This window comes from Eschscholzia californica, unplaced genomic scaffold (assembly GCF_041429995.1).
Source record: "Eschscholzia californica isolate CP2 unplaced genomic scaffold, dmEscCali1.0.p SCAF_3, whole genome shotgun sequence".
NCBI lineage: Eukaryota > Viridiplantae > Streptophyta > Magnoliopsida > Ranunculales > Papaveraceae > Eschscholzia > Eschscholzia californica.
Window position 1 is genome coordinate 62,498,436 of NW_028238420.1, and position 26,332 is coordinate 62,524,767.

The following is a 26,332-nucleotide window of genomic DNA, read 5'->3' on the forward strand; positions in this document are numbered from 1 at the left end:
ATTTTCGATATTCTCCTCGCTTTTAGCACTACTCAACTCCAATGGCTGAAGCTCCGCGAGGCTACCCAATAAGTCCCGATACTTACTAAATTTGAACACACTTATAATCCCACTGGAATTAAGATTGACTACAGATTCAAGCCATAAACACATGGTTTCATAGGCTTCGGACACTGTTCCAAGCTGTGGGAGATTATCACAAAGACCACCATTATAGAAAGTGTTGTGGCTCAATGTTTCCCATTTGGCTATGACATGACAAAACCATGTTAGAGATCCACGTCTAGGGCTTTCGCATTGCTTATAGGTTTAAGCAATGATATGTTGAATTTATGCCTTAGAGCTTAACCAGCGAGTCATCTTACTCTTATTTTCGCAGGTACCCAGGATTCAGGATTCAAGATTCTTAACATTTGTGCAGAAAGAAAGAGATGATGGAAACAACTTCTACTCAAATATTTAGAATCTTTACAACATTGGAAATAAACCTCTAGATGCTAATACAAAACCCACCCACAAACAACAAAGATCAAACTTTGTAGTAGAAAAGAAACACTTACTAGCACCACCATCATACCATTTTAACCCTAATATCACTCCATACATCTAATACCCTAAGAACAAAAACCCACACTGAAAGGCTTGCAAGAACCCAGATTGAAAGGCCAACAACACCATTATTAAGAAAACAAACACAACTTGGGCCCAAGGCAAGCACACAAGCACAAAAACATTAAAATTCTTCGTACAAAGTTTAGCCTTCTACAAGCACGACATTGTCGAGTTTGATGTTGTGTTCTACAACCATGACAAAAGAAAAATCAGCATGGGCAGGAAATGAATATTTATTCTCAACAATTCTTGTAATGTTTCCTTGATGTTTTTCTATCTGAGGAGAAACATAGCGATAAAAAATTAAAAGAACTGAAAATAGAAACGGAAAAACAAAATAAAGAGGTAATAACCCTAAACAGTCGCCTCTTTAACTTTCAAAATTTTGAGTACAATAATATAATCTACAAGCAAACAGAGAGTCTGTTACCGAAAAAATAAAATAGGATCGTTCCACCCGAGTTTAATCTGCAAAAATGTGGTTTCTCTATCCAGCAAATCTATCAGCATTAAGATTCTGCACCTAAAGTAATCCATTGTCAGTGAACATAACATATGCTATGTTACATGTTAAATCGAAAGTGAAAAAAAATACATTAAAATCTCATTAGGAGAAAGAGCAAAAATTCGAGTAGGATCGGCCGAACCTTTTATTGTGTCTATAGCTAAAAAGGTCATATAGTTCCATTTGTTCAGAGAACCCCAAAAGTGCAGGATATAAGATTTATGAAAAATGCAAGTGAAACTGATTTCTCGTTTGACATCAACTATCTAATGTTTGCCTCTGGCGTCGGTATGGAGAAATTTATCTCATTTCATCCTGTTGCAAATATTCAGTTTAGGAGTTGGGCATTACCTGCCAGTCACTTCTATAATTTAGGGCAAACAGCACATTTCTGCGATTTTCGGTACTCATTCGGATATTGAACTTTTTAGCCAGGCTCTCTACGTGATCATCACTCTCATAATCCATTTCTCGGGTACATCGCCTTCTGATCTTTTTTAGCATCTCTGTTGAGGGTGTAAATCCCGCATTCACCTGTCCAGTCAGTAAGTACACCACTCATTAGATTCTTCGTAAGTCGATGATTAAGACACCGAACAAGTAAAGTTATCAACCAGAAAGGATCAATAGTATACCATTTCATCAATCACGGATAGAGCGGCTTTTTGGTCCTTGTTGACAAGGTGGGCATCCACAAGCAGTGAGTATGATGTAGCATTTGGTTTCACACCCAAACCCACTAAGTGATCAAGAACCTTAGTAGCTTCAGCTGTCTGCCAGAGCAATAACAGTTGTTCTTGTTTAAGCATGTGAGAACAAACTAAACTGGAAACAATAATGGAGTCCTAAATTTCAAACCTTCTTCAGCTTTCCAAACGCATACAGTAGAGCATTGTAGGAATGAATATCAGGGGTCAACCCGAAAGTCCCGCTAATGGCCTCAAAAGTCTGATAGGCTCGGTCAAGATCCCATGTGTTTGCACAACCCAAAATTATACAATTCAGAGCAGCAACTGACTTGTAAGGAGGATCTGCACGGCTTAAATTCTCCAATTGGAAATACACCTGAGAAATTTTAACAACGAAAACCAAAAAGAAGCAAAATTACAGTTAGGGGCAAAAAGCACATACTAATGTGGTGAAATTATTACAAGTGAAGATTAGTCCACAAAAAAATAGGAACTGATGTTTACATACTGACGCCGCTGAAAATATTACAACTGATGAATATGAATTCTTAGAATAAAAGCATAACAACTACCAAGGCCTCACAAGGAAGAAATGAAGAATGAATGTGCAATAACATATGGAAACAGTATGTTGATAAGAAAAATCCATCAACTGCTAATGAAATGCAGCAGTAAATTGTGCACAACGTCAAAATGAATAAGTTATATAACAAGGATGCTGCTAATGTTAGCAATAGTATATTGCAAAATAGAATAAAGGCTATTCGTGGGATACGGCCATAGAAATACCTTGCTATTTTGGTTCTTAACTCTCCCCTTTTTACTCGAGTACTTTGGACCAACCACTGCTACATATACACAACAGACATAACCTGATGTAATACTTTATGGTTCATCTGGCCTAACATTTTTTTTCGTACACAAAAGAGCTACATACGGAATCTCACATTATATCCACTAAGATGACTACAATATCTAAATAGAGTGTCTGGGTGTCCGAGACAAGTATCTTAGTATAACACGATAAAATTGCCGAAAAGGAATATCAACTTTGCACTATAAATTAGCAGAATTATGTAGTTGTTGACTTCTCAGTGACTGTTACATTGTTATTTCACAAAATGTATTCTGAGTTACAACTCACAACAATGCAATCTAACATAGCCAATGATGACCATCATGTAGATTCATCAAATTAAAAGATCATATCTCCAATGAAACTATTTACTTTGTAATTCTCTTGGCAAACCTTTTTAATAAATTGAATCAGATCGTACTATAGTTGTCTTTCAGAAAAATTTCTGATGCTCGGAGTATCTGGGTGTTAAATAATTGTCATTTCATTTAAATGGATATAATTACTCATACAAATCATCTCACAGAAACAATGTCCCAAGTTTATACTTGATGTAATAACTTCCAACACATGACGATACAAACTTTCAAAAGTAGCAGGACCATTTTCAACATTTCTTGGTACTTTTTCATTCAGTTTGGAATTGTTTGGTCAGAATGAGTAGAGTTGTGACAGTATATGGTCGGGACGAGCTTCTGAACTTCGAAAATATAATAGGAAATTTTATAAGTTTGTCAGGTTCGGGATGTAATTGTATCTATGTCATACACATGATTAACCCTGAAAGACATGCTTAAAACCCTTTATATAGATGGTAGTGGGTAAGAACATAAATGGTCATACTGTGGTGAACATCAAGAAATATGAATACACCTATACATAGATAGCACAATACCATATTACATAATATGTGCAAAACGTTGTAATGGTCTAATTTATCAATATATGAAAGTCAAGGTTGTCCGATAAGTATGGACTATCCAAGTGTGGATATCCGAATCGTTCTACTTAGATATGGTCTAAATCCATTATCCTGGAGACTTGTTAGGGAGAGGCTGGGCATTGGACATTAGCAATGTTGAAAGAATCACAATTAGAAACATTAACTGTGGAATTGTTTACAGAGAGAAAAGGTAAACATACCGAGTCTAATGTTTCGAAACCATTTTTGGAGCAGGCAACAACCAGCGGATGTAAAGACGTGAAAGGAGAAAACAGATCCTCTTCTCCCTCCGTGGTAGAATTCCCATAAACAGACTCAAACTCATTTAGAGTACTAAAGGACTTCTGCAAATTTCCTAGTGATGCATAGGCATATAGTTTACCTAGGTAACATGCTGGAGTAGGGGCCCTCTTTTGACGCAATGAGCGCTTTAAGATGGCCCAAGATGCATCAAGAAGAGTAGAATCATAGGTCTTCGCAGCAGTTCCAAGTGCTGACACAACCAATCCTTCATCAGCAGAGAGAAGTACAGGTGGTCTCGATATCTCACCTTCAGCCATCAATCTAGCAAGAAATTCTAGGGCATAAAAAGCTAACTTGCTATTATCTGTCCGCAGTGCCACCTCAGCTATGTAGTTGCTCAAATTCCAGCTTGGACGCAGAGATTTGTTTTGATCCATTTTCTGATAAACCATGAAAAGAGGGAAAATATTGAAATTTCCATAAGAAATGCACTATCACCCCAATAAATATCTAACGAACAAATGAAAACAGAAACCGCTTCAGAAGTGTACCTTGCACCTTTCTATGATGGACACCAACGTATCCAATCTTCCGGCATTAACACAACTACGCACACATTCGGTAAAAACCGTCATTGACAGCATATAACCAGATTTCAGAGTCAGATCCAAGTATTTCAAGGCAGCATCAATCTCATTTACCAAGAACAACATCCCAACAACCAAATCATATGACTTGTCATCTGGCATAGATTCGTCGCCAGTTTGCAGCATCCTGGTGACAATTATTAACAGAACAACCATCTCAGAGATTTTTAAAAATGGGATTGTTCCATCGACCTATCAGTCGACGTTGGAAAAGTGGGCAAGGAGGACTAGTCGACGGACTCGGGACTAGGCGTAGTCGCTACTAGTCGTATTTACACGGGACTAGTCAGTAGAATATAAATATATAGTCTATTTTGTATATATAATTATATATAGGTATAAATATGAGTATTTGGGCTTAATTAAGTATAAACACTAAAAATTCATCCCTAAGAAGCACACATCTAATTATCAACAAATTCTACAACATTAATAAAGTATAAAACATTAAAAACTAACATTTATTTGAAATTTTAAAGAAAAAGAGTAGAATCCGGGTTCTAGAAAGTAAGAGTAGTAAAAAAATTGAGAAGATAGAGAAAGAAACTTGGAATCTTGTTTTGAAAGGAAGAAAACTTCAAAATTACTTCAATCTAGTTAGAATGATGTTTGGAGGGGAGAGGAAGGGTGAAGAAGCCGAATGAGCAAATCCTAAACTACCTTTGTTGATTTGAGCAAAAGAAAAAAAGGGGTAAGCTAAATAATCCCGACTGGCCCGACTAGTCGACTCGGTCCTAGTCGGACCGAGTCGGGGATTTACTCGGAATTCCACGGGACTAGGGTTTTGAACCCTAGTCGAGTCGGCAAGATGGGGACTGAGGAGTAGTCGGGGAGTATTCGGGGATTAATCCCGACTTTTTCTTCATAGCTATCAGTGATACTTTCTCTCACATTTTCAAACTACAAGAAGCTAAAGCAACTTCAATAGTTTGCTATGGTAAAATTGCCAAAAAAATACTTGTTCCAATGGTTTTTCCATTTTGCCGATAAAATTGGCGAACAATTGATAGTGAGCAACTCGCTGTTCATTTGCCAAATTTCTTATGTCTTCTATAAAATGACTGCATAGTTCCACATATTTATTTTGCTACAATAAATTTTCATTTTAAGTTCAGCTTTCTGTTTTAATTAGTAAAAAAGTCATATTAAATCCTTTTAAGTGTTACTAATTAATAGTATATAACTGAAATATTATTATGAGAAGAAGTAGTATAATTCATCAGACAATCAGAAAGATAAAATAAATAAGATAACTTCTGCAGCTGTTACAATTTTTCAAGACTCGTACCTTTGTACATACGAAACTTTACCTTGCCTAGGTCATAAATGAACAATCAAAGTATTTTGAAGCGCAAAACGAGTTTTTTTGTCTTCGATTTTTCTACTCGTATAGGAACCATTAGAAATGACAAATGAGTGTCGTCTTCCGTAATGTCCAAATGAAGAGCTGTTGACACTAACATGATAATCAAACTTATCCCCACGTATCGAATTGTAACAGGAGTTTGGGTTGATTACAGGCGGTCTTCATATGAGAAGGAAGAAAGAGGAGACGAGAAAGAGGATGGACAATGATAAGACAGATACTCTCTCAAATGAATGAACGAATTATGGAAATCCTTGGGGTGTTGAGGAGAGCTAAGATATGTGTCCAAATGGGAAGGAATCTGATATGCGTCACCAATCTATAATGTTACAAGCCGAGAGTGAACCAAAAAAGGCTGAACTTTAAACACGTAAAGCATGAGAATTTTATTTTGAGAATGGACAAATTCTACAACTGACAAGAACGAATATGATTACTTCCAAAGAAACAGCTAAGAACACGGAAAATTCTGAAGTAGGCAGTTCATTATCTAGTCTTGGTCAAAATGATTTCGATATTTTACCAGCATTGAGGTAGGTACGGAGAGTGAGACTTACCGGACTATCAGAGTAGTGGTTTTAACTAGTGTAAGGAACTCAATGGACTATTTCCGACCAATAGTTTTATTTCCAACTTTAATACGCCTAGCGTGATATAGTGCATTAGATGTAATGTAATTCCAACGTGATGTACTTTTATCTTTGTAAAACACATCTGAACCTAATAAGGTATTTTAGCTTAATACAATGTTAAGTATTGAGTGAAGAAGAACACACAGTCTTTAAAGTTATTTGTGAAAAAACATTGAAACTAAGTGAAATGCCCAGTAAACATTGTTGAAGTTGGTTTTCTCATTTTGCAAAAAAGAAAAGGGCAAAGCTAACAATTTGGTAACTCCAAGCCTAGATAAGAAATGTTAATTCCTAGAGAGAAGAAAATCACAAAGATTAGAATCAACACCTAAGATACTACTCATCTTATCACCTACCCCACTTTAAGTTAGAGAGAGGAAAAAAAAATCAAATTTTTACCTATCTAGCAATTTCTCTGCTGCCTTAGTTTCTCTTCCCTGATACATAGCCATCAAAACCTGATTATAAGATGCAGTATTTGGAGTTAACCCATAATATTCCATTTGAGCCACCAAATCAAGCAGGTCCGCAGCTGAAGCTCCACTCATCAAATTCGCCTTCAAATAATGATTATACAAACCCACATCAGGCTTATTAGGGTTTCCATTATTATCAACAGATTTTACCCAAAACTCAAACAACTGAATCATATCAACCCATTTTTGTGTAGTCACCCAATTTGCGAACATATTCAGAAGTGCAGTAGCATCTAAAGTTTGTGATAATGCTTGAAGCCTCATTGATTGAGAATGACTAACAAACCCTAAAGGTGCAAGGGTTTGTGCTAGGCCTGGATTATTAGGGGTAGGGTTTCTCCAGTTCTCTTGATAAAGAGGGTTTCCTGAGGAAGGACCTGAAGGTAATGGAGTTGAATTATAAGCAGATGAGTTTGGTGATCGTTCAGCAAGTTGAGGTTCTTGAGAGAGAAAGTTGAAAGTGGAGATTTTTCTAAACGATTTAGGGTTTATGGATTTGAAAATTGTTTGTGTTTTGGTTAGGATCGTCATTTTCGATAACATTGATGAAATCTTACTTGATTTGTAACTAAGAACAATGTGTGAATCAATAAGAGAAGTGATTATTGAAAGGGGGATTCATGAGAGTTTTATTAGAGAGAGAGAGAGAGAGAGAGTGTGTGTGTGTGTGTAGAAGTTGAATTACTGGACTGCTGTTTCTAGGGTTTCTTCAGATTGGTCTATACTGTGTTTCTTCAGTTAACGGGTGATGGGCCATTGGTAATTTTAGTCAAGAAGATTGGTGCCATTAATTTGTATACTCAATTAAGTGTGAGTGAACAACACACCTGTTATATGTTTCCCACTCTCGATGTTTTGGGGAAATAAGGATATTTTTCGAGGAAGAAGGATTTTTTTGTTTCCTCCAAACACTACCCACTTCTTATGTTTTTAATTTCTTCTTCCTTCCTTCTCACCACCATCTCCGACGACTATTAATTTCAGCGACAACAACTCCAGTCATCTATCTCCCTCACTCTCTTCATCCCTCTCTTTTCTCTTATTTTTTTTTTCTTTTTTCATGGTACCCTCGTTTGGTTTTCCTAACGAGTTGTCTGGTTCTACCAGCCGAAGCTTCATCTACATCTGGAGTCAAAATGCAAGCGAAACATAACTCGTCTAGATCTGGAGTCCAGATCCAGACGAAGGAAGGAGAGAGAGTCATTCGAAAAGGCCCGGAGAGAGAGAGAGAGTCGGCCGGAGAAGAGAGAGCGAGAAAAGAGAGACAAGGTGTGTTTGGTAACTTGTTTTTTAACTTCCCACCTTTTCTCCCAGAATATTTTTTATTTATCTGAAACATCGACCGAAATTTCAAACATAAAAAAGATATATATTTTTTCTCTCTCTTTAGAGAGAGATTTTTTTTTTTTTTTACGTTTAAAGGTCGTCAGCCGGAAAATTGACCGGTCGACTACCTCCGCCAATGAACACGATGAGAAGATGAAGTGGCAGAGAGGTGATGAGATGGAGGAGAGAGAAAAGATGAATGGTTAACGGTGATATAATGGTAATTGAAAAAAGAGGTCATCTAAGTAATTTTAATAAAGTAGGAGGCTAGGCAGGAAGTTGGTCATAAAGTTGGGAGTTATTTGGGGAATAATCCAAAAAAAAAAAGTACTTCTGTTTTTGTTCAAAAAAAAAATTATACTTCAACATCGCCCAATAAACCCACCTTCATGAGTGCTTATGGGGAGTTTTTCAAACACATTTTAAAATTTGCCCTGCCTAAACCCTAAAATCTTATATGCCCATAAGTATCTGAGCACGGCCCGATTCTCACCCCTCCCTCAATTCCACCACCAGTCCACCACCACATTGCCTTTGATGTTTGAATAGGGAATGTTTTACAAAGAGAAAACCTCCCTAATAATTTCATTTATAACCTCTTAATCATAACTAATAGCTTATAAGCTATCTGTGTACAATTTTGTCCAAAAATGGTTCTATTTCACTATTCAACTAAAAATACTACTCATACAAAGGAAATCATCGGAATTTCTTCTCGAACAATGTCGAAAATTTCATCAACCCTGGAACAAGGAGATCAGAAGAAGAATTACTATCCGCCACCAAAATTGAAATCATAAGAATCTCTTTAACTTATTTTGTTGAACAAATATACCTGGTCGGGTTCACATTCACCTCCTGAAGCCATATAACTAGATATACCTGCGTTCAAACAATTAGATGATTTAAAGAAACAAAACGTCGCATATCATGATTTTGTAACCCAGTTGTGGCATATGATGGTTGAAATGTTGTCACGTTCGAATGGAAGAGGAACAAAGAAAAAGGTTTCGAGTAGCATTCCTCGATTTGTAAACATCCCAGTTAGAACAACTGACATTATTTTGCTTAAAGAAATTTGCTTCATGATATTTGATTCTTTCTGTTTATTATCTAATCAATTCAGTTGTTAGGTTTTAGATGTAATTTCTAGTCAAAGTAACACTGATAAATGATAATGATTACAGCAGTTTCACTAGAACACTAATTTTGATTCTTGAGTTTCTGGTGTTTCTCCAATTATAGACTTCGGGTAGTTGTTTGCTTTTCCTTTTTAGTCTCTGGGCATTCCATAGTGCAAGCAACTGTGCGTTAATTCCTACCGTATCATATTTCACTCTCATTTTCTTTCACGAACACTAGCCACAAACTTACTAGCAATATAGGTGTGCATACCTCTAAAGCCTTTTGGTCCGGTCGAGTGTTATCTCGTTTGGTGATCAGACTGGTAGATTTCCAACCATTTATTCTTGGAGGGATTGGCTCACAATTTTCTTCAGAATACAAATTGCATTTTGCCAAATCATCAAATTCGCCAGGATATAGCTCATCTGACCAGCAAAGCGAAGTACTCTTTTGTGAAGATTCTTCACAACTAAGAGACAGTAACTCAACCACGAGCATCCGCTGTCCACGCAAAAAAGTATACCCACGGATTAAGGAACCAAGATCTTAATTTTTCAAAGAGAGAAACTACACGTGATAGAGATAAGAGAGTAGCAATGTTCTTTGCAGAAAGAAATTTCAGGAGCAGTAGACCAATTACCTTAAGAATAAGCTCTAGGCCGAACATCTCAACAAGCTCATTTGCCAAGTCCTCTAAAATTGTCAAAACAACAAAATTAAAGTCACTATCACATTGGAGAACTTCCGAGTGTTATTTGTTATGTACTTTCTTAATGGGGAATAATGCTAGTTAACACAATCATTTGGTGTAGTGGTTGGACACCCACTCCGAATACCCAGAGGTCACAAGTTCGATCCATGGTGGGAGTGGAAATTCATCATTTATTGACTTGTGTTAATATACAGTATTAATAAAACAAAGGTAGAAATAATAAATAGGCTTCAGATAGGCCCATAGGATGGCCTTAAGGGTTTTATATGACCTTTAGAGCCCAAAATTTCTTTCAGGATGGGAGTTAGAGGGCTTATTCAAATTTCAATGCATGACATGTTCATATTTTATATTCATGATATAGTCATGCCATGTAATGAATGTAACGACTCTAGGAATCCATGTCAAAAAATTAATAATGTTAGTTCATGGATACTTAACGAAGAGATCTGAAGCATACCGAAGTATGGGATGGACAAGAACTTAAATACTGAAATGCCTCCACCATCGCCATTGTCAGTATCCTCATCACAATAACTAGAAAATGTAACAATCGGACTATTGGTTGGTCCTTTGATGAACTGTCGCATGGAGCTAGAGGCATAAACAATGTCCGAAACAACACCAACCTGCAAATAAAATCAACGTCAAACACACAATGAATAGATTTGCACTAACCCGTTGTCAGTAGACTACTAAGCATGCATCTCATAAACACACAAGAGAATTAAATAACTCAGTACTTGTTCCATGTTCATCTTTTTGTTTCCCTTCCTGTATTAACTTATTTAGTATCTCGTTTAGTGTTTACTTACATTCAGGACTACTTGCTTCTAGAGTTTCTACTAGGATTAGTAGTTGCTATTTTAATAGAATGACGAAAGCTATTTGGCGAGGGTTGTCATCATTGGTAGATAGGGCTTGGTGCCCATATCTTGAGACACCCAAATTACGATTCTAATAGTTCTTATAGTTTAGCTTTATATAAATTTTCTCCATCGAATTCACAGATGGTAATGATTCTTCCATGACTCTAAACTCAAATTTACACAGTATAAAGTTCGACCGCATTCCAGATCAGATTAACAAATGGAACGTACCATATCTTTATAAGATGCTAAAAGCCGTTTTTGGTGAAGCTCCTGAAACAAGAATCAAATAGTGGGCATAGTTAGAGTCTTAAAGAAATTAACGTTAAAATTTCAAAAGTTGAGGTGTATAAAACAATTAGAGACCTGCGAAGTACATCATATCTAACTTCTGACTATAATTGACTACATCAACCTACTTTATCAAAGACGTTATTATCACAATTCTGAAGGCTCTACAATAATATTTTAGGCGCTTCACCTTTTTTATTAAGTGCTTGTCTAAATGATAAGAATGAACCTTACTGCTTAGTAATTCAAATAATGGGTACATAGACACAACATAAAGCTAAGGGTTTATGGTTGTGGGGCATTTTGACATATCTTCCTAAAAACACTATATAACTTTTCTTCGATGCATATACAATGGATACATTCACACAATCCCATTTCCATAAAACTTATTCTTAAACACTTCAACTAGTTAGAAAATATCCTTACATTCTCAACTAATTAATCCTATATTCTACAAAGAAAATTCTGTAATTCTGGTATGTCAAATTTAGAGTACTCGATCAATGAGTTGTACAAAATTGCACGGTCAATCTGGTAAGCAATAGGCAAGACGGGTAGATAGTCCGGTAAAACTGGTAAGAGGACTCTCAATACTTCGAGAAACATCTTTCAGAGTTCAGACACTAACTGAAAGTTTTAGAACATGTAAAGAAAAATCAACTAAGATAGAAAAAGAAACTGGAAGGAAGTCATCATTTGTCTTATTAGCTGCAATCAGATCAACAGTGCTAAATCCTATACAAATTATTCAAAACTATTCCACTTCTCTTTGGTTCAGTTGAACAGTTTCCTCAAATTAAGAACAGTAAAAAGAATGTAAATAAATTCCCCAAAACAATTTACACTCTCAAACACTATTCATAAAGTAATGGACAATATTATACAAGCAAAGCAGCAGAACCTAAGGAGCTGAACCTAACTAACAATTCACATTATGGTGCAGAACCACTGAACAAAATTATCCACACATACCTGCTGTTTAGCGAGCTTCGAGCAAGCTTTCTCTCGAATATCGGGCATATCGCTCAAGCAACCCAAATTCATTGAAGGCATATAACTGGATCAATATAAACACTACCATAAGATCACATGAAAACAAAATAGAACAAGCATGAATCTGGAAATACCTTTCAGAAAGATAGGAATTGACTAAAGACGTCACGTGAGACCTTCCGGTCAATGATTCCGAGTGCCATTTCTGTTTTAGAGTAAACAATTTCTTCCACTGAGTTCTGATGTTTCTCTGAGCTGCGGGTCTCCAAAGCCGTGGTACAGAAGGAGATGGAATGCTAGGATTAGGTTTAGGAGTTTGAAGTTTTGGTTCTGTTCCGTCAGAAGTTGATATTGACGGGAAGAAATGCGAAATTGGGCTTTGCATTGTCACAAAAATCTCAGTTTGAGCTTATCTTAGAGCTACAGTTTCGATATATCTAACGGGTATACTACATTACCTTTAAGTCCTATTTTAGCAGCGTGAATGATAAACATGGATCAAGGTTATCTAAGAATAAATACGAACAATTTGTGCTTACAAATAGTTCGACGAGTGATCAAACCCGTAATTTGATTAAAGCAGGTGTGTGAAACCCGATATCTACCCAAACCACTTGTATATATTTACCTGCAAATATGATAATTTCATTTCAAGTTTTAACTAGATAAAGAAATCATGGGCATTTTTCACTATATCCCAATAATACACTTAAATAACGAAAAGAGAAAGCAATTTAATTCATAACTACAATCAGTTTTAAGTAGTTCAAACTCGCATTACTAAATACAAATATAAACACAACAATTTAACTAACAAATACGCAGATAAAAAGGTATAAATACTAATATCGGCAGGGGCGGAATCAGGATTTCAACTTAGCCTGAGCAGACTATTTACTTAAAGTACATCAAATTTTCTAACAAAAAATTTACTAAAGATTAAGTTCTACCATTGATGCATGTTTCCTTATACAGCTAAATATAGGCAATTGTGCAGCGACACCTAGAATCATTTGTATCTCATATATCCTCCCGGTAAAGAAAATTTAAGCGGTATTGAAAAAAAATCGAGAAAATGTAATACCCGATCAGAAACTCAGAGTGCAAAAAATCTTTCAAGATTCAAGACCTAAGAGCTAGGCTGGAATTTAAAATGAAAATAAACTCATTACTCGTAAACCTAATGTGATTTCAGTGAAGCTAAACTATTTAGAAATTGTAAAATAAGCCCTAGAAGAGAAACTAAAAATAAACCCTAAACCTAATCTGATTTTTTGATTTTTAAACTTACCTTGAATTTCATTTTCAATCCAACTCCCATAAGAGCATCTCCAATGGGATACTCAATCTCTAACACTTAGAGTGCCACATATGACTCTTTGGAGTTTTTGTTAAAAAATCATCTCCAATGGAACACTTTGTTACACACTCTATTATGAGTTTGACACATTTATTATAGAGTGTCTAGAGAGAGAATCTCTAAAATGAGAGTGTCTACTTGAGACTCTCTAAGTGTTACTTTATTACTTCAACCAATAGAAAACTTTGCTTTTCAACTACTTTTTATCTATTGAATTGAAGAGGGACATGTGTATTAAGTAAGAGATTTTAGAGATCTCCATTGGAAGCCAAACAAATGTAGAGTGTCTCTATATTGACACTAGGAAAGAGAATCTTTATTTGACACTTGACAACTAGATTTTTAGAGTGTTTATTAGAGTGTCCCATTGGAGATGCTCTAAGCCTTTAAATCAAAAGGTAAATAAATTCATAAACCCTATTTCACTATTTGAAGTTTTACAATAAATAAACCTTAAAGTCTAGAGAGAGAATGTGCAAAAGCTTAAAATATAATAAGAGCATCTCCACACGTGCTCTATTTCTTCATGTACAGAGATTTTGAAGTTCCAAAGGTCCTCTACTTCTCTATAACGTAGAGAATGGCTCAGTATTCACTTCTTTAGATTATAGAGCTGATTTGACATAATAGATTTTTGGTCCTTGGTAATGGTTCTCATAAAATTTATACTCGAGTACTTAATATGTTTTATGAATTGACACTTGTGTCCTATTATTTTTGTATTTTAGTAAATTAATAATATTATTTAATTAATTATATAATTATAAAGGACCATAGTTAAAATTTTATTAATAAACATAAAAATATGTAACAAAATACAAAATTAGATAATAAATAAGATCATATCGTCTCGTAGAATTTAATCATTTGGTAGATACGAAAGTGGTGGATACGGAGGTGGGTATGGAGGTATGGAGGTGTAGACGAAGGTGGGTATGGAGGTGTAGACGGAGGCGAATCTAGAAGTGGAGGCGAAGGTGGAGACTTACCTGAGTACTAAATAATTTTACGGGAGTAGTTACGTAACAATATTAGTTTATATTTTCGTAATTTGTAGTAATGTACGCATTGTAATATCTCTAATATTATATGTATTTTTTAATATAATGTTTTTATATATAATCTATATTAATTATATTTACTTTATCAAATTTTAAAAGTTATAAGTAATAAAAATAATAAGTTATAAATTTAAAACTAATAAAATAACAAAGATGCCAATACAGAGACTTGAATAGTGTTTTGCGTTTGGAGTGAAACTCTATTTAAGGAGTGAAATTATAAAGATTATGCCAATATAGAGGTTTGACGTTTGGAGATGCTCTAACTTTTGAAGATCAGCATTCATGAGCATAAGGGTGTTAGTGGGTTTAAAAATTTTAACTTTTGATGGAGCAAACAAATCAAAGTCGAGCTTCGCTGCTCGAGAGCGAGAGAGAGAGGTTACCAAAGCCACGCCGGTGCTCCGATTGGGAAGTATCAGGCGGACGAATTTGAGAGAAAGAGATGTGCGTTAGGGAAGAAGATAGGCCGATAAAGGGTTGCCTTTCTGAAATTATTGTTAGGGGCACTTCAAGTTCACTTTGGAGAGTAACGCCTTCAAAGTTACTATATAGACGCACACGTTTTACCAACTTCACCCACTAACACTCTTACTTGACCAAGTCAATGGTTTAACTCACACCACGGTCCGAGTTCTCATATTTTAAAGAATGCAAACCTAGACGTGCTAGCAATGTGATGCATGTGTTTCGTCGTATAGTGCTAGCACGTCTAGGTTTGGACTCGGTCGGGGTGACGTCAGACGATGATTTACGAAGACATCGTGTTACATGCACTCCGAGTGAATGTTTAAACTCGTTGTGCTTGCACTATGAAGGTTTTAATCACGTCTAAATTTTTGTTCGGTCTGTGTGACATCAGACGGCAATTTACGTAGACAACGTAAAACGTGCATCCGAGCGAATGCTTGAACCTACTGATGCTTGTACTATGAAAGTTTTCGACCACGACTGGCGTAAGCCTGAGGGATTGACCGCGCCCACAGGACGCGGGATATACCTAGTCTCGTAAATTGAGGACCAATTATCCAATAACTCCCCCTAGTTTATGATCAGTTTCCTTTTGACTCTACAGTTTTAGCGAAGTGACTAGATGGCCCACTTTTTAAGTTTTCGTCAAAATTATTTTAACGTTAATTTTTTCTTCTAATGTTACCGTTTATTATATTTCATTTGTTTATTATTCTCAATTCCACCTTCATTATGTTGGAATTAGTGTCGACTTGGAATTAACACAACTTGTTAAAAGTCGATTTTGCATTGGTTTGACTCGTTATCCTTGGGAAATATATGTTGCATTCGTTAGATTGAGATATTTAATTTACAAATCCAAATATGGACGGATGAGATGTTGACAATCGAAGTTTTGACAAAGTTAGAGTTAAATCCATCAAAGGTTTAACTAGAATGGGGGTTAAAATGTAAGAAGTTCAAGTTAAATTAGGGGTCTAATGGTAAATGATGAAACATCTGAACCTAACGGTCGACGTTCCACCATCCTCATCCATGACCCATGCCCTATTGGCCTGGGCGAGTCATGAGGCTAGAAACGTTGAGATCCTCGTATCCGACGACCTTAGTCGCATGGCCCAGTATATGTTGGGTTTATTAACTGTGACTTTAGCCAACAGACATGTCTCTGCCAGCAACGTATATTCATTTCTTATAATAGGACTAGAATATTTTGTCATTTTGCAATTAATTTTTTTCCAATTGGAACTTAAGTGAGAGTTACTCGTTCGCATTCATTAGATCTTTAAAATTCTTAAGAACTTGAAAATAACATGTGTCCTGAATGCCTTTTCAAGACATATATTGGTCATTTCAACAAAAAAAAAATGACATATATTGGTCTGTATATTAAGTTTGCTTCGCTCTTTGTTATTGAATTGGCATCCTAACGAAAAGGTAATCATTGTATTTTGACAGACAAGCTCCAACACAGTTTGACCAGGACAAGGCCTATAATTGTCTTGACAAAAGAGATTATTTGCCTCAATTAAACTTTTTTATAATATTATCCAATTTTAATTTTCTTTTTTCTAGTATATGATCCTTGAACCAGAAAGTATTTTCGAATCATAGTTTATCTTATTTTAAAGTATCAAATTAGAAAACACAGAATGAACACACCTCCTCTTTCCAATCTTAAATAACTGGCGACTACAAATCATCTATTCTTCACAAGAATGTTACTAGTTAGAGATAGAAAAGATATTAAGACATTATCTTCCTTAGTTTTTCCAATTTAACTTGTACAAATGTGTTCTCAAATTTAGATATATACAAAATCAAAGACAAAACTAGTTCTTATTAGAATAACTTGGTTCAAGTTCAACGACTCACAAAGGTTGATCATTGAATTCGTACACAGAAGACAACACATATTAAAACAATTGCATGCACCATCGACATAAACGATAGTAAGACTCAAACAACTCAAACTTATATTCAGACAAGTCAAACAAAAAAATAGAAACGGAAACACCACGTAAAAGAGATTCAATAGTAAGTTGTGAAATTCACAACGAAGAGCGTTCAAATGATTCGTACAAATAAGAGTGAACTCTTGCGTAATTCATTTAATTAGCTAACTTACATTCAAATAGTCCTCCTATTCAACCCATCTATTCAGTCTGAGGCCAGAGTAGTCTATTAGCTCGAATGTGAACTAAATATCAATACTAATTAAGGATACATATTATATATGGTATATGCATGATATCTATTATATACTATATGTCTTGAGTACATTCTTGAGTGATCACTCACCATTACCACAATTAGTAAGTGGAAGGCAAAGAAATTAACCATTCTTATAAAATCATGTTTGGGTGGCACCCAGAGTTCCTCCAAACCCTTCAGTAAATCAGTAGTTGTGAGAGAGATCACACTCCCTCTATGACTACTGAAGTGGCTGGAAGAACTCCAGGGGACACCAAACTATTCATTTAATCTGCTTTGGACTGCTTCCTACTAGTTTATATATTCTGAGGGGTGTCCCTAGTAATAGTACCATTATTTCTTTTCTCAGCTGATCAGGAAAAGACTTGCTTCTCATCAACTAGGTGCTGAATGAATGTGGTTGTTTTTAGGGCTTTATTCCAAATGACCCTTTGAATTTGGACCTCCTTTAGGGTTTTGCTTGGTACTTGAAATCAATAATAAGCTGATGAGAATCTTACTCACTTTTAGGATGGTTGCTAGGAATATTATCATCAATTTGCTCTATCCACCTCCATTTTCTTGATTGGCAGTTGATTTAGAAAGCTCTCAATATCTTAAATACATGTTGTAATGAAACCTGTGTTGTTACTTAATGGTGGTTGTGTTATCAATTCTCAATACAAAAACTCCCAGGAAAACCTCACACGTTTTATGTTTGATCTACACAAAATCATGAAAATTATATCTATAAATGTAACAGTGAAGTAAACTAATGATTGGACTCATACACTGTATGGTTTAACATAAGTGGCTGTATCATTTTCTTTTGTAGAAAGTTGCTATATCATTCAATGTGTTTGGTTATGGAAGTAACATTTACGTTGTTTCTAGATGTATATTTAAATCAACAAATCTAATGGTCATTCGATGTGTTGGGTTATCGAAATAACATTTACGTTATTTCCAGATGTATATTTAAATCAACAAATCTAATGGTTACATTTTGATTATGTAAGAACAACTCCAACAGTGGATGGTTGGATTCCCAAATTCGAAGATTCCAAATTCAAATATTGGGAGCCTCCCTACATATACTTTTGGTTATTTTTCAAATGGTCCCCTACCTTATGACCAGCTTCCTGTGTAGCCTCCCACTTTATCAAAAATATCTAGATGTTTTTCTTTTTCCGTTGCCGTTAAATGTCCGTTAACACCTCTCTCTGCCACGTCGTCTCTCTCGCCACCTTATCATCTTCTCCGATAAGACCGTCGGTCGGTCAAAATTTCCGGTGACCTTCATACTTAATTTTTTTTGAAGTATGAAGGTCGCCAGAAATTTTGACTGGCCGACGACCTTATCGGAGAAGATTATGAGGTGGCGAGAGAGATGACATGGCAGAGAGAGGTTATGAGATGGAGGAGAGAGAGTTAAACATTTAACAGTAACTGAAAAAGAAGGTCATTTGTATATTTTGTATAAAATAAGGGGTTAAAGGGGAAGCTGATCATAAAGTAGGGAGCCATTGGAACTCTATCCTTTTTTTTTTTTTTTTTTGGGTTCAAATCGATCCAGTGGGATTTAACAATGAAGTCACGTAGGAAATTAGATGCTGACAGTTCCACCTTTTTAGAGTAAATAACTAAATACGTGTACATATCAAAAGACATAACGTGTCGCCGTGTCTAAACCACCCCTCCCTCCTCGGACCGACGACGACAATTTTTAGAGAGAGAAACGTACCCGGTGGTGCTCAGAATTGTAGCAAAAAGAGGGAACGAAGTTTCATATAAAAAAGAAGAAAACAATTCAAAAAGTATTTTACGTATTTGGGTTGCTTTATTTCTTGATTTCGAACCAATTCTCTCTCTCTCTCTAGATCTCTATAGATCTCCAATAAGATCAATCTAGTATATGCTTCATCATCACTCAACGAAACTCTTTCCAATACCCCCAACTCGAATAGGTAAGGTTTAAGGATCTTCATTTTTTTCTTTCTTTTTATGCAATAAATAGTGTGATTTTCCCTTTGATACATTGAATTTCATCATCTTAATGATTCTGTATTGGATTTTTTCGTATAGGTTTTGTTTATTTCTTCATTGGGGTTTGAAGTTTTTCCTCTTTTAGTTAGGGTTTAATTAGGTTTACAATGTATATTGTTCAATTTATATATATGATCTGAAGGATTTTTTACTTTTTGTTTGAAGATATATTGGTATTGGGTTTGGGTTTTTTTTTTCTTGTGTTAATTTGGTGATCAAATATTTTGTATCCTGGGTTAATTTTGAATAGTATTAGGGTTTATCTGGTTAATTTTAGGGTGACCTAATTCAAAGTAGCTATATAGCAAGGTTATGGTGGTAATGTTTTTAATGTCTCTCATTGTTCAAGTAGGATCTTATCAAAGTAATAGCAATACTATTAGAAAATAAGAGGCCTTGATTATTCTAAGCCATTTCGCCTCAGTTGCCAATACAAACTCCTTATAGTTCCTCAATCTTAAAATGGAAGAGTAAGAGGGCAATCGTTTGACTAAGTTTGAAATCCTTGGATTTAGTGCTGGCGAACCTCAGATCAAAGAGCGGATTTGTTAGGCTCTTTGTTGATTTAGTAGACTAGTTGCCAGTGAAGCCCTAATTACAGGTATAGGTAAGTGAGCTTAAATGGAAGCCCACAAGTTTGAGTTTTATTTATGTTCTAATGTTTCGTTCTCGGACTCTTGTAGTAAGTAAATGTGAAATGGGGGTGATTTCGTTACCATCGGTTTGTTACTTTGGTATCTATGCATACATCTTAGAATATGACTCATTTAGTAATTACTAATCTGCTGGAAATTTTCGAGGTATAGTTCAGTAGTATGTAGTCGAAGGCCCCGCCATGATTATGTGGTATTTTTTGGTTGCCCTACTGTTCTAGTTTAGTGCTTTTCTGAAATACGAGTGACCGCGTCGAACCTTAGGGTTTGGTTTTCGAATATTGTTGATTTAATGTGATAAATTCAAAGTACAACCATCTATAGTAGTACTTTTATGATTTAAACTCGTTGGCGTGAACTTCACTGGAGGTTTACCTCATCATAAATTAAACACCCGAATTATACAAAAACCTTTAGAACTTGCTATCTGAAATGCCTATCTCCTTAAGATTCTTTTGTAGGCGTAAGATAAGCCAACAATAGCAAGTTATTACCTCCTAGATCACCTTCTATCTACTATTCTGAACATAGAAATAGTAGCTAATCTTAGTATAAGAGACAGAAATCTTAATTTTACATCATTTTATGACACTCAAGTTGCGAGAATTTTACCAAATAATATCGCATTTTTACTCAAATTTGAAGTTTGAAGTTTGTTCATATGGTAGCAAATAGTCTCAACTTTTTATTTTATTCTTTTCCAATGTTATCTAAGGAAAACTCAACTTCTAGCCAAAATTAAATTGGTTGACTGGGTTTTCATTATTTTGTATATGCGTTTCGAGCATAATTTGTTACATTCATTATATTGCAACTGAGCTTATGTCCATTTTTGTTTATTGCCAGATGTTCAATTCTTGTCTGTTTGAACACCATTTTCAGGTATTGTGTTGTTTATCAGCGTGGGAACTTGGGAGTTGGAGAGATTCCAAATTAACTGATCCATCCAACGAAAAAAAGGAAATTGTAACTTTTAGACCGTTCTAGATCAAGAGTCAATGTCGAAATCTTGTTTGCATAAATAATAAATTGTTGTCTCTGTAGAGGATGACAAAGCCATAAATCATCTCTATATGTCCAGTTTATGTGGGGTGCTCAAGGATCATTGTTGAATAATGGACGACAATGAAAGTTTTCTTACAACATTGCTCCAAAAGTGGAGCAAGGTTGAGTCATCTGGGATGGTAGAATATGGTGTCCTCTTTACCGCATGTGTTATTGCTGCTGTTGTTGGAATAGTGACGGTAGCTTACACCATCTTCCAGTGGAGAAGAAATGCTAGTGTTAGCTGGATGAAAGCCATAGCGAGGTCTAAGAAAAATCCAAAAGCAAAGCATAGGGCCCCACTAGCTGCTCATAGGTGGACTTTGGAGTCTGTTTCTCGTGGAAAAAGTTTAAACTGTTGTGTGTGCCTGAAGCCTGTGTGTCCTACTCAGCCCCTTGGACCGATGATGGCCTCTGAGAGCTTCATTCATCGTTGTAGTATCTGCGGTGCAGCAACACATCTGGGCTGCTCCTCAAATGCACACAAGGATTGTAAGTGTGTTACCATGGTTGGGTATGAAAAGATGATACACCAATGGGCTGTCAGATGGACAGAGATAACGGATCAACCGGATGAAACTTCTTCTTGTAGTTTCTGTGAAGAACCTTGTGGTGGATCCTTTCTTGGGGGTTCTCCAATTTGGTGTTGCATGTGGTGTCAGAGACTAGTTCACTTTGAGTGCCATGCTAACATGATCAATGAAATGGGTGATATATGTGATCTTGGTCCATTTAAAAGGCTAATCTTATCACCACTCTTCGTGAAGGAGTTGAACCGTACCAGCTCAGGTGGGTTTTTGAGCTCAATCACACAGGGAGCGAATGAGCTCGCATCTACCATGCGTGTACGCATCAAGAGTCAAAGTAAGAAGCATAAGCGTGGGAGTGAAGCCTCTGGCGATTCTGGTAATACATATAGCACCTGCGATCAGTCAACGGATAGCACTGCAGATACTCATCAAATGCCAACAGGCCAAAATAGGAATGGTGAGACGCGTAATGGTAATGCAGATCAACAAGGTGGCCTTCAAGGCAGTGAAGATAAAAAGATGGACCTGAAGCCAAACCAACGGACTGTGTCTTCCAATCATAGAGACGAGTCCCAGGTTTTAGGCATAAAACAGAAATATGAGTTGATAGACTTGCCTCCAGATACCAGACCTTTACTAGTGTTTATTAACAAGAAGAGTGGGGCACAGCGTGGTGATACACTCAGGCAACGGTTGAACGTCCTTCTAAATCCTGTTCAGGTAGATGCTTTATAACTCATACAAAATCTTAGGGTGTTTATTATTTCGTTGTCATGGTATCAAATTTCATATATAGAGGAACTGTACTGGTTGAACAGTTGAACTATCTTTTTCTTAAATGGAAAAATGGAATGTACCATGAAAAGTGCACAAAATGATTATACAGAGATAAAACAACTCCCCATACCTTTATGACCATTCTTTTGTTCGAACCATGTTTGCAAACTCTTATTCTATTGCCTAATTGTTTATCTCGTCGGTACTTCTTTTAGGTGTTCGAGTTGAGTGCTACACAGGGACCAGAGGTTGGTCTGTATTTATTTAGAAGGGTACCCCACTTCAGAGTTCTTGTCTGTGGGGGAGATGGTACAGTTTGTTGGGTTCTGGATGCAATTGACAAGCAAAATTTTGTATCTCCTCCCCCTGTTGCAATTCTTCCCGCTGGAACAGGGAATGATTTAGCTAGGGTTTTGGGTTGGGGAGGTGGTTTGGGTTCAGTGGAGAGACAAGGAGGCCTTTGTACAGTATTGCATCACATTGAGCATGCAGCAGTTACAATTCTTGATCGGTGGAAGATAACAATACAGAATCAACAAGGAATTCAAATTCAACCCCCAAAGTTTATGAACAATTACTTTGGTATGTTAACAAGAATATCTTCAACCACATGAAACATGTTTTAGGGTTCTCACATCTGATGAATCAGAATTAAAATGCTTGTCATTATAAATGGCAGGAATTGGATGTGATGCAAAGGTGGCACTTGACATACATAATATGCGGGAAGAGAACCCAGAGAAGTTCTATAACCAGGTAATTGTACCGACATCTACTAGAACTCTCTAATTTCTTGCAAAGAGATAAGTTAATGGAATGAAGTTGGATAGTAGCATGTCTTTTCATCTTTACACCGTGAATAGGTAAGAACTAAGTTATAGTTTTATGATGCTTTAGCACTCTCTTTGACTTCTTTTAATCGTCATATGTTAAAAAACCACATTGATACTTTAGACTATTAGTGAGGATTAATGAAGCTTTTATATGAAAAGATAGCTAGGTTAGCAACTTAGCATGTGTTGGTACTCATTTTCTAGATGATCTGTTAGTTCAGGGGTTGCTGTGAACTGCACTTCTTTCTGACTAAATTGGGGTCTTGCTACACATTCTGCTTGTGTTCGATTTAGTTATCAGTCCTTTTTAAGCTGAAAAGGCTGGCAATTATTTGCAGTTTATGAACAAAGTTCTTTACGCTAGAGAAGGAGCAAGGAGCATCATGGATAAAACATTTGAGGACTTCCCTTGGCAAGTTCGAGTAGAGGTGGACGGCAAAGAAGTAGAGGTCCCTGAGGTACAGACAATCCAATTATCATAAATTTTTCTTTTCGCCTCCCTATATTGTCTCTGTTTCTTGTAAGCTCCTTCGGTTATTTTTATTACAAATCTTTCTTCTCTCCAACTTGACCATGGTTACTAGGATTATCTACTAACATCAAACATGTAACTTTAATAAAAAAAACCAGGATGCAGAAGGTGTACTTGTAGCTAACATAGGAAGTTACATGGGCGGTGTAGATTTGTGGCAAAATGAGGACGAGAATGATGATAATTTTGACCCTCAATCCATGCATGACAAGATGCTAGAGGTTGTCAGCATATCAGGGATGTGGCACCTCGGAAAACTACAGGTAAACAAAAGCATGTTAACTAAATTTCGAAGAACATGCTTCGTTGTTTGAATGTCCACGACTATAATAAGATTCAACTAAGTCCCCAGCTTCCTTCGGGACCTTAGACAAAGTAACTGAAAATCCTGAACATTTATTGACACTTAACAGGTTGGGCTTTCTCGAGCACAAAGACTTGCACAAGGACAGTTAATCAAGATCCATCACTTTGTTCCTTTGCCGCTTCAAGTTGATGGAGAACCTTGGTTACAGCAGGCATGCACATTAACCATATCTCATCACGGCCAGGTTCGTTTTTTTATCTTATTCATGCATTTTTTTTTTCCGGAAACTTCAACTATAGTAGCCTATAACTAAACTTCAAGTTTGTTCAAGTGAAAAAAAAACTCAAGCCCTTTATCCACGTAAACTAAAAGCTTTTCTTATAAATGGTCGTCCCTTGTACCTGGGCTTCTTTTTCTTCAACTTGTTTTATGTGGAAAATTTAACCACGTTCCCGAAAGCTAAAATGCAATCAAGAAGGTAGAGAAAAGAAAGGAAGAGTCATACAAAAACGATTAGCAAAGAGACTTCCAATTGAAAAACCCAATATGGGAGAAGAATACAGCCGAAAGGTACCAAGTCTGCTCTGCTTAAGATTCGAGGTTTTCTGCAGTAATTACAGCGAGATGTACTCCAAATAACATAGTTGATGTAAACTCGTCTTAATACCAACCACATTGCCCGTGATTTAGGGACACCCAGGCCTGTTAGCCAATTTTAAGTGGTGGTATAGTACATGGTATTTTTTTCTTGGCACAACCACTTGACCAGCCTAGGAGCGAACACCCGACCCAAATCCTTAGCCACTATGTAAGATTGTAAGATTAGTTTTACGTTGGGTCTTCACGGGCAATATGGGATTAAGTGCGATATGGATTGAATTTTTTCATCCTTTCATTTATTTGTTTTATTGATAATAACAGGCATTTATGTTGAAGCGAGCCGCGGAAGAGCCTCTAGGTCATGCAGCTGCTATAATTGCAGATGTGTTGGAAAACGCCGAAAGCAGCCACATAATTAGTGCTTCCCAAAAACGAGTCCTTCTTCAAGAAATGGCTCTGCGATTATCATAGACTTCTGGTATTTTCCTATTATTAGTAGTTTTGTTTTATAGTAGGTAGGTTTGATTAAGCTATCACAAATAGTTCAGTCAAACCTTCCAACAGATGAATGTATAAACTATACACAGAAATAGAAGTATACAATGATTATATGAAATTTATTTTGCACATTCTTTTCTTACTTCTTATTTTATTTTATTTTCCTCCCTTACTTTTGGTACCCTAGGCCTTAAGTCCATGATTTCATGAAAGCGATGTCCCTCCCATAGGCTGACCTGCCATGTGACAGCACGTTCGGGTTGAGTCGTTCATGGTGTTCTTTTAGTGTCTGAATCTGACTCGCCTTAGTAGAAGCCTAGGAGGTTGAGTTGTTTTGATTAGGGACACAATAGTCATTTCAAGTTACTTCAGTTCGTCTCTTTGGATGTTATCATTGCTATTATATGGTTTAGAACTAATTTTCATCTCTCTGTGTTCGATAAGCTCTATATTGAGCTCAGGTTTGTAACCTAAAATGCAGTAGTGTTTAGATTGTTTGGGAAAGTTTTCTTTTAGCTTTATTTTTTTTTATTTTTTTTTTTGTTGAAAGAAGTTTTCTTTTAGCTTTAGATTCAGTTCAAATATATGGTGTTGTATTTCACTCGGGCAGTCGGCATACTATATTTTCTTGAATTAATTCCTATTTGCCCCCTACTTTGTGACTAGGTTCATTTATGGCTCCCTATTTTTCATAAATTCAAATATGACCCCCTTTTTTTAGTGCAAATGTCGTAAGTACTCTTCCTATATATATTTTTTCAAAATAAAGGTAATTATAACACATGAAATTCCACCTCACATCTCTCTCTCCACCAAGGGTCGGCGAAGGGGCAAGGGTCGGCGAAGGGGCTCCTCCCCTTCGCCGGAGATGGAGAGAAGAGAAAGAGAGAAAAAGAGAAGAGAGAAAAAGAGAAGAGAGAAAAAAAGAGAAGAGAGAGATAAGAGAGAGAGAGAGAGAGAAAGGGGAGATAGAAGATGATGTCGTCGGCAACACCCGGTCACTTTCTGCTGGCGACGTATAAAGGGAGTTATGTTTTATTCTTTTTTTATTTCCACCGTCTTCCCCTGGAACATTTCTGCTTTCTCCAAAGCGGTGGCATTTTCTTTACACGAAGTAGTATATCCTTTTTGGATGAACA

The 26,332-nt window shown here is 36.2% G+C and overlaps 3 protein-coding genes across 16 annotated transcripts; 1 reads left to right on the top strand and 2 right to left on the bottom strand.

The window, feature by feature from the left end:
• Nucleotides 1-432: 432 nt before the first annotated feature.
• On the bottom strand, nt 433-8,075 carry LOC147553006 (pentatricopeptide repeat-containing protein At1g26460, mitochondrial-like). 6 transcript variants are annotated; one of them, XR_015237207.1, is made up of 8 exons: nt 6,893-7,918; nt 4,400-4,622; nt 3,806-4,288; nt 1,976-2,182; nt 1,753-1,890; nt 1,469-1,651; nt 1,043-1,129; nt 433-889 (listed from the first exon to the last, which is right to left on the bottom strand). XR_015237207.1 is itself a non-coding variant. In XM_086667232.1 (7 exons), exons 1-7 carry the CDS (start codon nt 7,510-7,512, stop codon nt 1,100-1,102), a joined length of 1,890 nt encoding a protein of 629 aa, XP_086523358.1. In that variant the 5' UTR covers nt 7,513-8,075; the 3' UTR covers nt 433-1,099. The 6 variants fall into 6 exon arrangements, 2 of the variants coding, with proteins under 2 accessions (XP_086523358.1, XP_086523357.1); XR_015237206.1 differs by having other exon boundaries at nt 433-798; nt 6,893-7,834; XR_015237205.1 differs by having other exon boundaries at nt 433-798; nt 1,043-1,135; nt 6,893-7,834.
• A 775-nt stretch (nt 8,076-8,850) lies between these two features.
• Nucleotides 8,851-14,263, bottom strand: LOC147553007 (uncharacterized). Of its 7 annotated transcripts, XM_086667236.1 has the most exons (10): nt 14,033-14,242; nt 13,385-13,617; nt 12,423-13,130; nt 12,268-12,352; nt 11,233-11,274; nt 10,593-10,761; nt 10,061-10,113; nt 9,691-9,921; nt 9,131-9,177; nt 8,851-9,038 (listed from the first exon to the last, which is right to left on the bottom strand). In XM_086667236.1, the coding sequence occupies exons 3-10, from the start codon at nt 12,671-12,673 to the stop codon at nt 8,981-8,983; spliced, it is 936 nt and encodes a 311-aa protein (XP_086523362.1). In that variant the 5' UTR covers nt 12,674-13,130; nt 13,385-13,617; nt 14,033-14,242; the 3' UTR covers nt 8,851-8,980. The 7 variants fall into 7 exon arrangements, with proteins under 7 accessions (XP_086523362.1, XP_086523359.1, XP_086523366.1 ...); XM_086667233.1 differs by lacking the exon at nt 13,385-13,617 and having other exon boundaries at nt 12,423-12,949; nt 14,026-14,263; XM_086667240.1 differs by lacking the exon at nt 13,385-13,617 and having other exon boundaries at nt 12,828-12,949; nt 14,026-14,242.
• A 4,620-nt stretch (nt 14,264-18,883) lies between these two features.
• On the top strand, nt 18,884-25,324 carry DGK1 (diacylglycerol kinase1). 3 transcript variants are annotated; one of them, XM_086667241.1, is made up of 8 exons: nt 18,884-19,340; nt 20,955-22,366; nt 22,639-23,005; nt 23,103-23,179; nt 23,595-23,714; nt 23,887-24,051; nt 24,202-24,339; nt 25,017-25,324. In XM_086667241.1, the coding sequence occupies exons 2-8, from the start codon at nt 21,188-21,190 to the stop codon at nt 25,164-25,166; spliced, it is 2,196 nt and encodes a 731-aa protein (XP_086523367.1). In that variant the 5' UTR covers nt 18,884-19,340; nt 20,955-21,187; the 3' UTR covers nt 25,167-25,324. The 3 variants fall into 3 exon arrangements, with proteins under 3 accessions (XP_086523367.1, XP_086523368.1, XP_086523369.1); XM_086667242.1 differs by having other exon boundaries at nt 18,982-19,340; nt 20,919-22,366; XM_086667243.1 differs by having other exon boundaries at nt 19,130-20,020.
• The last annotated feature ends 1,008 nt before the right edge of the window (nt 25,325-26,332 follow it).

What these genes read in the sequence shown, in the direction of transcription:
- LOC147553006 (XM_086667232.1), bottom strand. Translation starts at nt 7,512, where the DNA reads ATGTTATCGAAAATGACGATCCTAACCAAAACACAAACAATTTTCAAA. An exon ending in GCAGAGAAATTGCTAGATAG is followed by an intron (nt 4,623 to 6,892) that starts GTAAAAATTTGA and finishes AATTGTCACCAG; the next exon opens with GATGCTGCAAACTGGCGACG. An exon ending in CCATCATAGAAAGGTGCAAG is followed by an intron (nt 4,289 to 4,399) that starts GTACACTTCTGA and finishes ATGGTTTATCAG; the next exon opens with AAAATGGATCAAAACAAATC.
- LOC147553007 (XM_086667233.1), bottom strand. Translation starts at nt 12,673, where the DNA reads ATGCAAAGCCCAATTTCGCATTTCTTCCCGTCAATATCAACTTCTGAC. An exon ending in TAGCATCTTATAAAGATATG is followed by an intron (nt 10,762 to 11,232) that starts GTACGTTCCATT and finishes TTTTATTTGCAG; the next exon opens with GTTGGTGTTGTTTCGGACAT. An exon ending in CGGACCAAAAGGCTTTAGAG is followed by an intron (nt 9,178 to 9,690) that starts GTATGCACACCT and finishes GTTTGAACGCAG; the next exon opens with GTATATCTAGTTATATGGCT.
- DGK1 (XM_086667241.1), top strand. Translation starts at nt 21,188, where the DNA reads ATGGACGACAATGAAAGTTTTCTTACAACATTGCTCCAAAAGTGGAGC. An exon ending in TCCTTCTAAATCCTGTTCAG is followed by an intron (nt 22,367 to 22,638) that starts GTAGATGCTTTA and finishes TACTTCTTTTAG; the next exon opens with GTGTTCGAGTTGAGTGCTAC. An exon ending in AAGAAGTAGAGGTCCCTGAG is followed by an intron (nt 23,715 to 23,886) that starts GTACAGACAATC and finishes AAAAAAAACCAG; the next exon opens with GATGCAGAAGGTGTACTTGT.